At 38.9% G+C, this 14,075-nt stretch overlaps 1 protein-coding gene across 1 annotated transcript; it reads left to right on the top strand.

The window, feature by feature from the left end:
* Positions 1-2,246: 2,246 nt before the first annotated feature.
* On the top strand, positions 2,247-12,992 carry LOC306832913 (lactase/phlorizin hydrolase-like; the record flags this gene model as incomplete). Its single annotated transcript, XM_079357933.1, has 18 exons — positions 2,247-2,841; positions 4,168-4,326; positions 4,715-4,719; positions 4,960-5,037; positions 5,126-5,219; positions 5,640-5,721; positions 5,820-6,489; positions 6,574-7,186; positions 7,275-8,825; positions 8,927-9,195; positions 9,309-9,599; positions 9,689-9,887; positions 10,136-10,338; positions 10,475-10,581; positions 10,684-10,815; positions 10,941-11,164; positions 11,340-11,567; positions 12,545-12,992. The coding sequence occupies 18 exons, from the start codon at positions 2,247-2,249 to the stop codon at positions 12,724-12,726; spliced, it is 5,682 nt and encodes a 1,893-aa protein (XP_079214059.1). The 3' UTR covers positions 12,727-12,992.
* Between the last annotated feature and the right edge of the window lie 1,083 nt (positions 12,993-14,075).

Raw genomic sequence — 14,075 nt, 5'->3', positions numbered from 1 at the left:
AGTGATAATGTTTTTTATGGTTTTATGTCACTCGAGGCTCCAATAAAAGGTAATTTTCTGTAACTATGTGATAAACAATTCAGTTGTTTTTTTTTAATCTTGCTACCTTAAGATGATACATCTTAAAAGTTTGAAAAGTTTTTTGTTGTATTTTGGTCTTACAAGTTTAAAGATGGATTCAAATTGTTAACTATAATAATAAGAATTATTAGTATGTTTTGTTATTATGTTATGTTTAACTTTGCTCTTGGTAAAATATAGGGTTAAAGGCATAATAGTATAACATTCTGAGTGTTAATACAGCAGCAATCAAACATAACCACATCTAGTTTATCGTTTAAGAGTAGTCGAGTCTCTGCGTTCAAAAGGTCAACACGGCACTTGGTGCTGCACTCATAAACGGACAAAGACTCTGTCTTCTGTTTGCCAACTTTATTCTCCCCCATGCTGTACTCTCTTGACTTTTACTTTTTCAGCTCTCCTTTTAAATGTGATTCTTTCTTTGCCCTAGTTCCTTCATGCTGGTGTTCATGCGCCCCTCCACTTCCCCGTCACCACCATCTTTATCAGCAAATTCTTCATGGACTCCATGAGGGATCTATTCTAATGACGGTCAGAATTTTATTCTCCAAACTCATCATCCACCCAATAGAGTCCAAGCGCCAAAAATGTTCTGTTAATTAACATATTTCATATTATTCATAATATTCGTAATAAATAATTTTCTTAATATCACTTGTCTCTCCTGATTGAAAAGGCAGACATGTACATTCTTTTGGATGAAGAAAGGTGTGTGTGAAGAGAGAATTGTTTGGATCTGCTCTGAAAGTGGCATAGCAAGCCTTTGATGGATGTCTAAACATTTCAAACTGTATTCTAATCTAAAAGCATTTACAATTTTACAATTCACTTAGCAGATGTTTTTATCCAAAATGACGTACATCAGGAAGCATCTATAAAAGAAGAAACAATGTCAGTAAGTGCAAAAAAAACAGCTTTAAGTCCATTGAACACACAAGGTGCTAAGTTCTGAAAATATGGCATAGAGTTGTTTTAATTTTCCAACTTCCAAATTTCATGATAAAATCCACATTGTTCGCCTTTAAAGTTAAAGCCCTTTTTTAAACTTGGTCATCTTTGATTTTTAAAAAGGTGAATAAAACATGAAGACAGAGACTCTGGACGTACGTTTTTCAATCCTCCTGCACAACACATTTGGTGATGCACACTAGATGTTTTGATTTGAAGGAAACAGGAGAAGGAAACAAGGATATAAATGAAAACTGCAAACTGAAATGTGCTGATGCAGACTTTTCCTGCTTATGCTGATCGACCTCCTACATGATGTATTAGAGTCAATCCATCTCACTCTCTCATCGTGTAACTCATTTATAGTCTGTAAGATCATTTATTCAATGCAAATCAACCTGATATGGGATTTTTGAATCTGATGGTGATATTGATGTTAGAGAGTGAAAGAATCCAATGCAGAGGCCTTTCTTAGGTCTATCTTCAATCTTAGTATATAAATATAGCTAAAGAAATACACATATTTATAGTGTTAATCCCTGAAATACAGTTATCAAACACTTGTGGAAAAGATATTCAATAACATATTATTAAAGACAAGATGGTCACTTAACTGGAAAGTAACTGTGTGCATCACCACCTGACACTCTAGGGGGGTGATCATGTTAATTTTACTCTATAAAGCGCCCTCTGCTTGTAAAAAATACTATACTGTATGATGAAATGCTTTTTGACTGGTAAACAATCGAATATATATATATATGAAATTTGAAAAAGAGAAACGTAACCGTTAGAGATACTCATCTGTGATAAACTCTCATTTTGTTCTCTTCTTGAGATTGTTGAAGTCTCTACTTGAACTTATTGAGACAGACTGCTAACACTTTTGGATTCAAATTCCGGTCGTTTTATTGGCTGCTCTTCTGAACCTCATTTTTGGCCCTGCATGTTTTATGGATTTTTCCAAACCATTTTGTAAGCATGTCATTGTTTTTAAATGTGACTAAAGGAGAGATAAGGTTATCGCCTGACATGTGAGAGTCCAGAGTCTTTCTGACCGTAGCACAAAGCTGCAATAAAACACTTGAAATTACACTGCTTTGAAATGATATCTTATATGATATGATATCTATCTTAATGACGCAATAGGACGAGAACAGAATTGCTTCAGAGAGCTTGACTGTCACTTAATATCAGTTCATCCTTTTCAAGCTACAATGAAGTACCTTTTTTGGTTAGCACTTCTCTATGTTTCCTGTCTGTACAGGTGCTGGAGCAGTGAGGTACCTGGACAGGAGGACTTCATGCTGGTTGGGGGGCCTCTGAGAGTCTCAGACATAGCAGTGAATAATCATTTTGACTGCAGTTATACGATTCCTCCAGGCTCTAAAGAGTACTTTGAGTACCTCCATAGCAGAGGGGTGACCCACTTCAAAGTGCCTCTGTCATGGACTCATCTCCTACCCACAGGTGTGTCCAGTCAGCCTCAGCAGGCTGTGGTCACCTGCTTCAGGACTCTGCTGAAACAGCTGCTGGACGTGGGCCTGCAGCCTCTTGTCATCCTTCATGGATCCTCAGTGCCAGAAGCTCTGAAATTAAAGTACGGAGGCTGGGAGAGCCAGGAGCTGGTGGAGATGTTTCAGCAGTATGCAGAGTTTGCCTTTCAGGAGTTTGGAGCTCTGGCAAACTCATGGGTGACTTTAGATGATGTAAAAATTGATAAAGGTGAAGATATTCAAGGTTCTCTACAGAATATCCTCCAACTAAACAAGAACATATACAAGCTCTTCCATCAAATGTTCCCTGAAAAAGGTAAGTTAGACAGCTGGTGAAGAATGACTGCTTTCTTTCTGCTTCTCAAGATTGGTGTATTGACATGATATGTTTCATAATTCAATAGAAAATAAATTACCGTAAATTTCGGACTATAAGCCGCTACTTTTTGTCGCGGTTTTTAACACTGCAGCTTTTAAAACGATGCGGCTTATTTATGGATTTTTCTTGCGGGACAATGAGCTTGTGCCGCAAAAACATTTGACTTCGTCACATCGGATCTTAATATCAGTCATTTTGCGCTTTATGCACGCACCCTCATCATGGAAAACACACGGAGAAATACATATGATGCAGCTTTCAAGTTAAAGGCGATCGAACTGGCTGTCAAAGAAGCTAACAGAGCTGCTGCACGTAAAGTTGACACTGACAGCGACAACGAAAAAGAGACTGAGGAAGTGAGTAATGAAGTCATTCTGAGGCAGTGAATGGATGGACTTTTTCCCTGTGAAATATATTACGGTAATCTTTTTCATCAGCCACAGACACTGTTTGATAAAGGATTTACAGTAGGCTTCATATTTGCGGATGTTACCAGTAGTACGTATTTCATTAAAAGTTAAAAAAATGTCTTTGTGTCACGTCTTTCTGTGTAAATAGCTCTTGTTATAACGTGGACACCTGCGGCTTATATCCAAGTGCGCTCAATAGTCCGGAATTTACGGTATTTATTGTGATTTGGTTATTTGATATTCTACATTATTCTTCTTACACAGAGTAATGTTTTGTTTTTTCGCTGAGTCCAAAGAAGTAACTTGCAAAGATTTTATGACCAGCTCATCCTTCGCCCAATGATCTGTGGCCAAGATTGAATGTGTAGATAATCCCGTTCAAATAAATAATCCATGACACATCAACACAAGAATCAAGGACACATCATTCTTGTATAATGTGCTAATAAAGCCTTTTTACTTTTCCTGAAGAGTGATGTAAATAATTATAACATATGACTGTTTTTTTTCCAAGTGTAGATAAGCTTCATGTGTGATTTTATGGAAGCTCTAAGCAGACTCAGCTTCCATGAGTACATTTCAGTTGTTCTCTTGAGACTTCCTCAATATTTGTCTCATTATCTTGGAGTATGAACATGGGTTTCCTGTGAAAACAGGTTAATTTAAACTGTTTTCTGATGACCTTGAGAAATTGACCCTTATTATGTGACGGCTTTAAAAAAAATGGATCTATGTCTGCTTAGGGCTTCCATAGCATGGAAGATATTAATAACACTGTTTCGTCATATTATCATCACTGAAAGGTTCCCACTGTGCATATGTTAAAAAGGGCCTCTCTGCTTCCATCACACAGGGAGACGTCTGTCACTCGGGTTGGGAGCAGGTCAAGTTTCTATTCTATCACAGATTGAAGGTTCAACAACAGTAAGCAGCACATTTGTTCCCTTACTAAAATGTGTCTTCTATAAATTCTCTGTTACAGCTGGTGACAAAACAAATTTACTAATCCAAAGTTCATGAAGAAAAAAATAGGGACCACAAGGAATCACAATGACAACTGACACACAGAGACTGACTAACACCATATCCAACATTTGACAATGAACTGACACAGACGGGAATAAACATAGAGACTAAATAGACACGGATAATCAGACACAGGTGAGACTAGTTACACAGGTGCAGACAATCAGGGCAATCAAGACAGGAGGCAAACACAGGGAAACAGACAATCTGCTGCTATTGTCAGACTCTGAATATAAGTGATTTAAATAAAATAGAAAAAAACATGTTTTATTAACCTTATTCTTTATTTGCACAGTCCTGTTGGTGTCAGCATGGTGAGAAGTTAATCATCAGCCATTTAATTCTTTTTATACCTTTTCTTATCTTACTCTTAGTCATTGTACATAAAACGTTAGGCATCTACTTTTAGAAATGAATACCTAATAAATTAAAGGATGCCACTCAAACAGGGCATAACTCAGCTCTCATAGAAATGCTTTTGCTATTATAATGTTAAAATAGATTTAAATCATGTTGAAAAATGCCTTGTGTAATTGCATAGTAATACATTTCCTGTGGTATAACGTGTGAGGAAACATGACTCTGATCAGGTATGTGCTTTATCCTCTATCTCATATAGATGGATTTCTTGTCAGTTCACATTGAATATAGCTGTGCATCTGCATCAAACTTTGCAAAGGAGCTGAGCAATTTGCAGGTACTGTAAATGTTAAAGAGTAATACATTGTGCATTTTACTTGTTATATTTATTGTTACACCACAGCTACTTACGTATTGTAATGTAGATGTCCAGTGGGGGTTTGCCCATCCTGATACTCAAGATGACTGCTGACAGTTGTTCCCTCGATCAATTCCAGCTTCTTGGCACCTTCTTAAACGGTACATGTCATTGAAACTGTCTTGTTATCACTTCTTGTTGGGCAGTATGTCCTGCATTGTCATACTGAAGTGATTGTTTGGCCTTGTTATCGAAAAACTTAGGCATCCATATATTTTAAACAGCCTTTTTTTTTAAGAGACTTATACTGTTGAGATTTGCGTTTTAATTAAAATACACAAACAACTATGGGCTGTGTTGATCTGCAATTTTGTTGAAGATATTCTTGACACCTTAACAAAACTGTTTTTTCAAGTTTTGTAATCATTTTATCCTAAAATGATTATCCTAATCATTTTCTTGAAATGTAATTTCATGTCACTTCTTGACATGTAGGGAAAATAATTGTGACATATAGTAGCTTTCGTTTAAATCAAAGAACTGTAACTTTGTAAAAAATACCTTTCATTGACTCCTCACAGCATTGAACACAGACATGAAAATTGTGGGATGTGACATAATGGATATGTTGGGTCGGCTGGACCTATCGGACTTCCCAACCAGGTACAGTCTATCTTGTATAATTAAAGACATTCACATGATGTAAAAATGTATTTTTCACTGAAACTTGCACTGTTTTACTACCTTCTGTTTTTTAACAGTCCCCATATTTCAGACCTCAGTAGAATTACAAAGACCTATCAGAGTGTATGGAACAGATTTCAGGCGAAGACCACAGCAGAGCAAGATCTTTTCTTCAATGAATCATTCCCTTCTGATTTCCAGTGGGCAGTCTCCACTGAGTCGTTTAAAGTTGAAGGTGGCTGGTCTGAAGATGGGAAAGGAGAAACCATTTGGGATCGCTGGGGTCATGAAAACAAGGTCACTGATAATCAGACAGCTGATCTTGCCTGTGACAGTTATAATAAGGTTGACTATGATGTCTACCTCCTGCGAGGTCTTAATGTCAACACCTACCAGTTTTCCATCTCCTGGGCCCGTATTTTCCCATCAGGCCAACGAGGAAGCCAATCAGAGAAAGGGGCTCTTTACTATGACAAGCTGATAAATGCTTTGATTGAGTCTGGGATCCAACCTGTTGCTACTCTCTATCACTGGGATCTGCCCCAGGCACTCCAGGACTATGGTGGATGGACAAATGCATCCATTGTTGAAGCCTTCAAGGACTACGCTGACTTCTGTTTCTCTAAGTTTGGAGACAGGGTCAAGACATGGAACACATTCAGTAGCCCTTGGGTGGTGAGTCATGCTGGGTATGGCACAGGGGAACATCCTCCTGGAGTGAAGGACTATGTGGTTGCCTCCTATCAGGTGTGCATGTGGGCATAATGCCATATTACACATATACTGTTATATGGTTGCCTGTACACATTTAACTGAGTATTTACTTTGCAGGTCACACATAATATACTCAAGTCCCATGCAGAGGCCTGGCATGTCTACAATGACATATACAGGAAGACGCAAGGAGGGGAAGTAGGCATTGCATTAGACTCTGACTGGGCTGAACCCAAGGACCCTTCCAGACCTGAAGATATAGCGGCTGCAGATCGCTACCTGCAGTTCATGCTTGGCTGGTTTGCACATCCCATATTTGTGAATGGAGATTATCCTGAAACACTCAAGAGTCAGATTGAGCAGAAAAGGAAAGAGTGCCCTCTTTCTGAGCCTGCAAGGCTTCCAGTTTTCACAGCTGAAGAGAGCAAGAGGATTCATCTAACAGCTGATTTTTTTGGATTAAACTACTATAATTCTTGGTTCATTAGCAACAGTGATGGCGCTTGTACCCCTGGTCCTCAGGGAGTGGGTGACTTCCAAACTATTGAACCATTGCATTCAGCAGACTTAAGGATGCTTCTAAACTACATTTCAACAGAGTACTTAAATGTCATAAAAGTGCCTATTTACATCACTGGGAATGGAATTCTGACTGATTCCAAAAATCACACTCTCAATGATACCGGTCGAGTAGAGGAAATGAAGAGATATATCAGTGAGGCCCTGCAAGGTACATTTCTGAAATGTCACTTACTGGTTACCACTGCTACACAGTGTAAACATTGTTATAATTTGCTAATGTGTTTACTATTTTCTAGCAATACTCTTTGATGGAGTGGATGTACGACGGTTCACAGTGCAGTCGCTAATGGATGGATTTGAGGGAACCCTAGGCTATACCGTAAGATCTGGTCTACACTATGTGAACTTTGATGACGCGAACAGACCAAGAACCCCAAAACAGTCAGCATATTTCTATGCCCAGATTATCAAGCAAAATGGATTTGGTTCACATAATAGTAACAGTTTCAAAGAGGTGTTGATACCTTACACTCGCGATCCAAGTTCTTTATCATCCTCAGAAGTACCATCTAAATCAAAGGTTGTCTGGGAGAAATTTTCCAGCCAGACAAAGTTTAAGACAAAAATGTACCACTACGGTATTTTTCCTGATGGCTTCAGTTGGGGAGTGTCATCTTCATCTTACCAGATTGAAGGTGGATGGAACACTGATGGGAAAGGGCCCAGTGTCTGGGATACATTTACCAATAAAACCAGCAGCATTCCTGGTAATGCTGATGGGAAAGTGGCCTGTGACAGCTACAACCGACTTGACGAAGACCTCTACATGCTTCGAGCTCTGAGAGTGAAGTCATACAGATTCTCTTTTTCTTGGTCCAGGATCTTTCCAGATGGTCTGCGTACCTCCCTGAACCAGAAGGGTGTTGACTATTACAATAGACTGATAGATGAGCTTTTAGCATATAACATCACTCCAATGGTGACACTCTATCACTGGGACCTTCCTCAAGCTCTGCAAGACCTTGGTGGCTGGGAGAATGAAGACATGGTTAACATTTTTAATGAGTTTTGTGACTTTTGCTTTGCCACCTTTGGTGACAGAGTGAAGTTTTGGATGACCTTAAACCAGCCTCACACAATTGCATGGTCAGGATATGGACTCGGACAGATGCCACCAAATGTTAAGAATCCAGGAACTGCTCCCTACAGAGTTGCACACAACCTTATAAAAGCCCATGCCAAGGCTTACCACACATATGATGATAAGTATCGCATATCCCAGGCTGGTCAAGTATCCATTGCTCTTAATGCTGATTGGGTTGAACCTAAAGATTTTAATGTTCCACGTGAAGTGGTGGCTGCAGACCGTGCTTTGCAGTTTCAATTGGGCTGGTTTGCACATCCCATTTTCAAGAATGGCGATTATCCTGATGCCATGAAATGGCAAGTTGGAAACAAAAGTGAACTTCAAGGTCTCTCAGAGTCAAGACTACCTGCCTTCACTGAAGAAGAAAAGAACTTCATCAAGGGAACAGCTGACATGTTCTGTGTTAATCACTACACCACTAAGATTGCAAGCCATGCAACATTGAGGCTTAGCCCTGAATCTTATGAATATGATCAAGATTTGACAGAAGAAGAAGAAAGTGATTCACCCACCACTGCCATAACTAAACAGAGAGCTGTAGCATGGGGCTTGAGAAGACTTTTAAACTGGATCAAAGAAGAGTATGGACATCCAGAGATTTACATCACTGAGAATGGAGTCGCTACAGAAACAAAGACAACTTGGGATGACTCTTCCAGAGTATTTTATTACAAGACCTACATTGACGAGGCTTTAAAAGGTGCTCTGACATACAATACATTTTATAATATTAATGGTGATCATGAATTGGTTTTATTTCCAATCTTGTTGATTTATTTGTGTGTCGATCTTTTATAACAGCCTACGACCTTGATGGGGTTAAGGTAAAAGGATATATAGCAAATTCTCTCATGGATTCTTTTGAGTGGCTCAATGGATACAAAGTTGGATTCGGTTTACATCATGTGGATTTCAGTAACCCAAACCGGCCAAGAACCCCTAAATACTCTGCTCATTTCTACCACCAAGTGATAAAGAACAATGGTTTCCCTAAACCTGATGATGAGAAGAGACTCTATGGACATTTCCGTGAAGGTTTTATATGGAGTACTGCAACAGCATCATATCAGGTAACAGCTGAGATTTACTGCTTTAAGCCATGGTGTTTCCAGAAATTGTACATTATTTTTTGGTCAGTTTTTTTTCTCTATTGAAATGGGCCCATTATATTTACTGTTTACAGATAGAAGGGGGATGGAGAGCAGATGGAAAAGGTCTCAGCATCTGGGACAAGTTTGCTCACACTCCTCTGCGAGTGTACAATGATGACAATGGGGACATAGCTTGTGACAGTTACAATAAAGTAGAAGAGGATGTTGCAATGTTGCAGCAGCTTAAGGTGACCCATTATCGTTTCTCCATATCCTGGCCAAGGGTGCTCCCTGATGGCACCACCAAACACATCAATGAGGCTGGGCTCAACTATTACCACAGACTGGTGGATGCACTGCTTGCTGCAAACATTCAACCACATGTAAGTGTAATTCCCTCCAGAGTCCCAAAAATACTTCAAATGCAACGTTTGTAAAGTTGGTAAACTCTAATTGTTTGTTTTACTGTCAGATCACCCTTTACCACTGGGACCTTCCTCAAGCTCTGCAGGATATTAAGGGCTGGGAAAATGACACGATTGTTTTCAAATTCAGGGATTATGCTGACTTCATCTTCAGCCGTCTTGGCCACAAAGTAAAGTTTTGGATCACCATTAATGAGCCATACAATATAGCCAATGTAGGCCATGGCTATGGAGCTGCTGCGCCAGGTATGCTTAAGTAATGTCACTAAATTGTTGCCAGATGGAGTTCCTAGCCATTTTGGTTTTACTCATAATATAATATAGATTTTGAGATAAGCACTCTGGTGTCGATGTTAAATAATGTTACAGTATTTGAACCAATCCTTCAACTTGATGTCTTTCAACTCAAACAAAAATCATATTGTTAAACAAAATAGCGAAACAAATTAATAAAGAAATAACTAATGTAACTAATATTGTCAATGTGTTTCCAGGGATCAGTTTTCGACCAGGTACATTGCCCTATATTGTGGGACACAATCTGCTTAAAGCTCATGCTGAGGCTTGGCATCTCTACAATGACAAGTACCGGGCCACACAGAAAGGAATTATCTCCATCACAATCAATTCTGATTGGTCAGAGCCCCGGAATCCCTATAAACAGGAGGACATTGATGCAGCAAAACGTGTGGTGCAGGTACAATTTTAAAAAGAAAATACTTTTTAAACTCTTACGCTTGCGGTTTAACTTGCATGTTAAATTATAGCATAGACGTCAGTGGAATCTATGAACCAGATGACGTATTTCAGTTGCAACTTGTCTCCTTCTGCAGTTTTACATTGGTTGGTTTGCTCACCCGGTGTTTAATGGCGACTACAGCAACATGATGAAAACAATCATTCGAGAAAGAAGCTTGGCTGCTGGTCTGCCAAAATCTCGGTATGGCAAAAGTAACGAAACACTGAAGATGAAAAAGGAAATTACAGACGTTTTTCTTAAATGTTTTTAGTAAATCTTATTAGTGTACTACAATTTTGCCAGGCTACCTGAGTTCACCCCTGCGGAGATCAAGAGGATAAAGGGTACACATGATTATTTTGGGTTCAACCACTACACCACTGTGCTGGCATTCCCTGTGGCCTATGGTAACCTTCAGCACTATGATGCTGATAGGTAAGCAGTACCAACACTCACAAACTTCCAAAGTGATTGGAAAAAAAGTCAGATATAATCACATTGTAATGAGCTAGCTAGGTTCTTGCTTTTAAGGAACACTTTTACTCATTTGATTTTTTCAGAGGTGCAGGAACAATTGCAGATCGTACATGGCTTGATTCAGGTTCATCTTGGCTGAAGGTCTCACCTTTCGGTTTTCGAAAGATATTAAAATTCATTAAGGAGGAGTATGGAAATCCTCCTATTATCGTCACAGAAAATGGCATGTCAGAGCGTGGACCTATTGACCTAGATGATTTTCATAGAAGCTACTACTATGATGAATACATCAACCAGGCACTAAAAGGTATGAAACCATAACTTTATTTATCTTACAGTTTAACAAAAGTATGACAATATCTCATGTAAATAATGTCAAAATATGTTCACGTTGAACCCAAAGACAGAAGATTTTTAATACAAAAAACAAGAATTACAATATATCTATTATCATTTCTGTGGTGTTCATTTTCCTCTCTCAGCATACCAACTAGATAATGTGGATATCCGTGGATACACAGCTTGGTCGTTGATGGACAACCTAGAGTGGGCCACTGGCTTTTCCGAGAGATTTGGCCTTTTCTACGTCAATCATTCAGACCCGAATCTGCCTCGAGTCGCCAAGAAGTCTGTTGCACGCTATGCCACCATCATAAAATGCAATGGATTCCCAATGGGACTCCACGAGTGTTTGAGCCCAGAACCTGAAGGTATATAAACCTATACAAATTACTCACATTTTAGCATGTCTTAATTAATTATTAGATAGATAGATGGATGGATGGATGGATGGATGGCTGGATGGATGGATGGATGGATGGATGGATGGATGGATGGATAGATGGATAGATAGATAGATAGATAGATAGATAGATAGATACTTTATTGATCCCGAAGGAAATTCAAGAAAAGGTTCATAAAGTATGCAATTCCTAAACTAACCAGGTCTGTTGTAGGAACTGTAAAAATGCCTATTTTTAAAAGGCATACAGGAGGAGACTGGCATTTTCAAGTTAGAGGAGAAGACACCACTTTTTTATTTTAGCAATTGTTTGCATACCATCGTATAAAGACTTTAGAGAGTGGTAAACAGTTGAGTGGCTCTTTCCAAGGGTACATATTAGACACTAATTTTGAAACAGACTGAAACTTACATTGATTCTTTTTTATGTGCTGCAAAAGTTATTTTTGCTGCCTGAAACTTTTAAGTGTCAGACAAGGGGATTGACATCAAGAAGACTACTTAATCTACAGCATCCTTGTCAAAATCAGTCATACATTTGATTGCTAAAAGAAGGATTTGGGTTGGGTTTTTTTTTGCCAAAACAACACCAACTCTTACACATGTAGAAGACAAAAATCTACAAAGGGATAAGCTGTACTACTCCGTGACGATGGTCGTCAAAATTCACTCAGATCAAATGTTCCTTACAGAAACTGTTGTGTTCTCTATGTTCGAGGAGGGAGGGTTTTCTACTTTTATTGCAAACATTTTGTGCCACTGCTGGAGTTAAACATTTGTCAGCCCTTTGGGGTCTCTGGGTCCCCAAGCCGTTGCTGGCCTCACTGAGCTCTGTCTGTTGCTGCCGTTTCATACCCTTATCTTTTCTTATTATTCTTCATAAGCAGACACTAACCCTAAACATTTTATAAACCTGAGTATAATAACTTCTCTGTCTTTTTACAGTAACAAGTGCACCGGTCACGCCTCAACCCAACAATGGCATAGTGAGCTTCCTGGGTATGAGGCTGTCTGTCAACGATGCTGAAGCAGGGCTTAACACCACATTTGCTCTCCTGGTGGTTGCCGTATTTGGAGCAATTTGTTCAACCTTTTGCTTCTTTAAGGCAAAAAAAAAAACAGTCTGAAAGAAAATCTAAACTAAACCTGAACAAATTCTAATAGCAAAAGAATGTTGAATCAAACTGTCAATGAAATACTGCAATTATATGAACTTACTTAATTAAAGCTTATAGGAAGTTGGATAGAAAAGATTGTTAGTTATGGCTGGCATGCTGCAAAGTATATTTGTCTAATAAGAGCATTCAATAGTGTCTTTTATTCATTGATTCATAAATGTATATGTTATTGTATATGTCATATGTTATTAAAATTAATCATGTTTTCACCTGTGGCCTGTTGTCTTCATGACTGCTAAACCTGATGCTTTAGCTGAAACATGCAATGTGAGCCACAGCTAGCACACTTTGATTCTGGTGGTATAGATCCATGAATAAGGACGAAAAACAGTCTGTTAATTAATAAAGCTCTTTACTGAGCATCCTTGAAGGATTGCATGCAATAACCTTAAACTCCAATCATGTATGACGTGTCTTTGTAGACACAGACATTCCCAAATGGTAATTTTCCTAACTGACAGGTAGTTTCATTGTCAACGAATAACCACAATCCCTTTTATTCACTTAGCAAGTGCATCAACGAAATCACTGAGTGGATGTTTCAGAACTTTTTACTACTGAATCCAAAAAAGACTGAGGGGATTGTTTTTGGCCCCAAAGAGGAAAGGTCAGAGGTCAGCACTTGTCTTGACTCCATGTCCAGTAGAACAACAAATGTAGCCAGAAATCTTGATGTGATTATGGACTCAATCCGAAAAATTGGTCCGACAGTTGCAGCTGATCCAGAACGCTGCAGCCCGAGTCCTCACCAACACAAAGAGGGTGGAGCATATTATACCTGTGCATCAATCACTGCACTGACTGCCTGCCTGTGTGTTGACTTCAAAATCTTACTGCTGGTCTACAAAGCATTGAATGGTCTTGGCCCTAAATACATGTCAGATCTACTTGTAGAATGTAAAACATCCAGACCACTCAGGTCTTCTGGAAGAGGTTCACTCAATGTTCCCAGAGTCAGAAGCAAACAAGATGAAGCAGCTTTTAGTTACTACGCTCCTCACCTGTGGAACAAACTCCCTGAACACCTGAGGACTGCTGCCACACTCAGATCCTTTAAATCAGGTTTTACATTAGAAATGTACTTTCGACTGCAACACATTCTTCCTTTCTTAATAGACATTACTTTATAAAGTACTTTACATTTTTCTCTGTCTTTTAATGATGAACAATCTTTCTTTGGCTCTGTCGCATTCTTTCCTTACCCTTTGTTTTTGACAAGGAGGCAGGTGGAGTGCAGTATGGACGCAGACACAGACCCAAGAGGGTTCAATAATTAGTCCTTTAATGCTAGCAGGTTC

Source organism: Symphodus melops (genome assembly GCF_947650265.1).
Source record: "Symphodus melops genome assembly, chromosome: 12".
Taxonomy (NCBI): domain Eukaryota; kingdom Metazoa; phylum Chordata; class Actinopteri; order Labriformes; family Labridae; genus Symphodus; species Symphodus melops.
The sequence above is the reverse complement of the archived record's forward strand: the minus strand, read 5'-3'. Positions and strand labels throughout refer to the sequence as shown.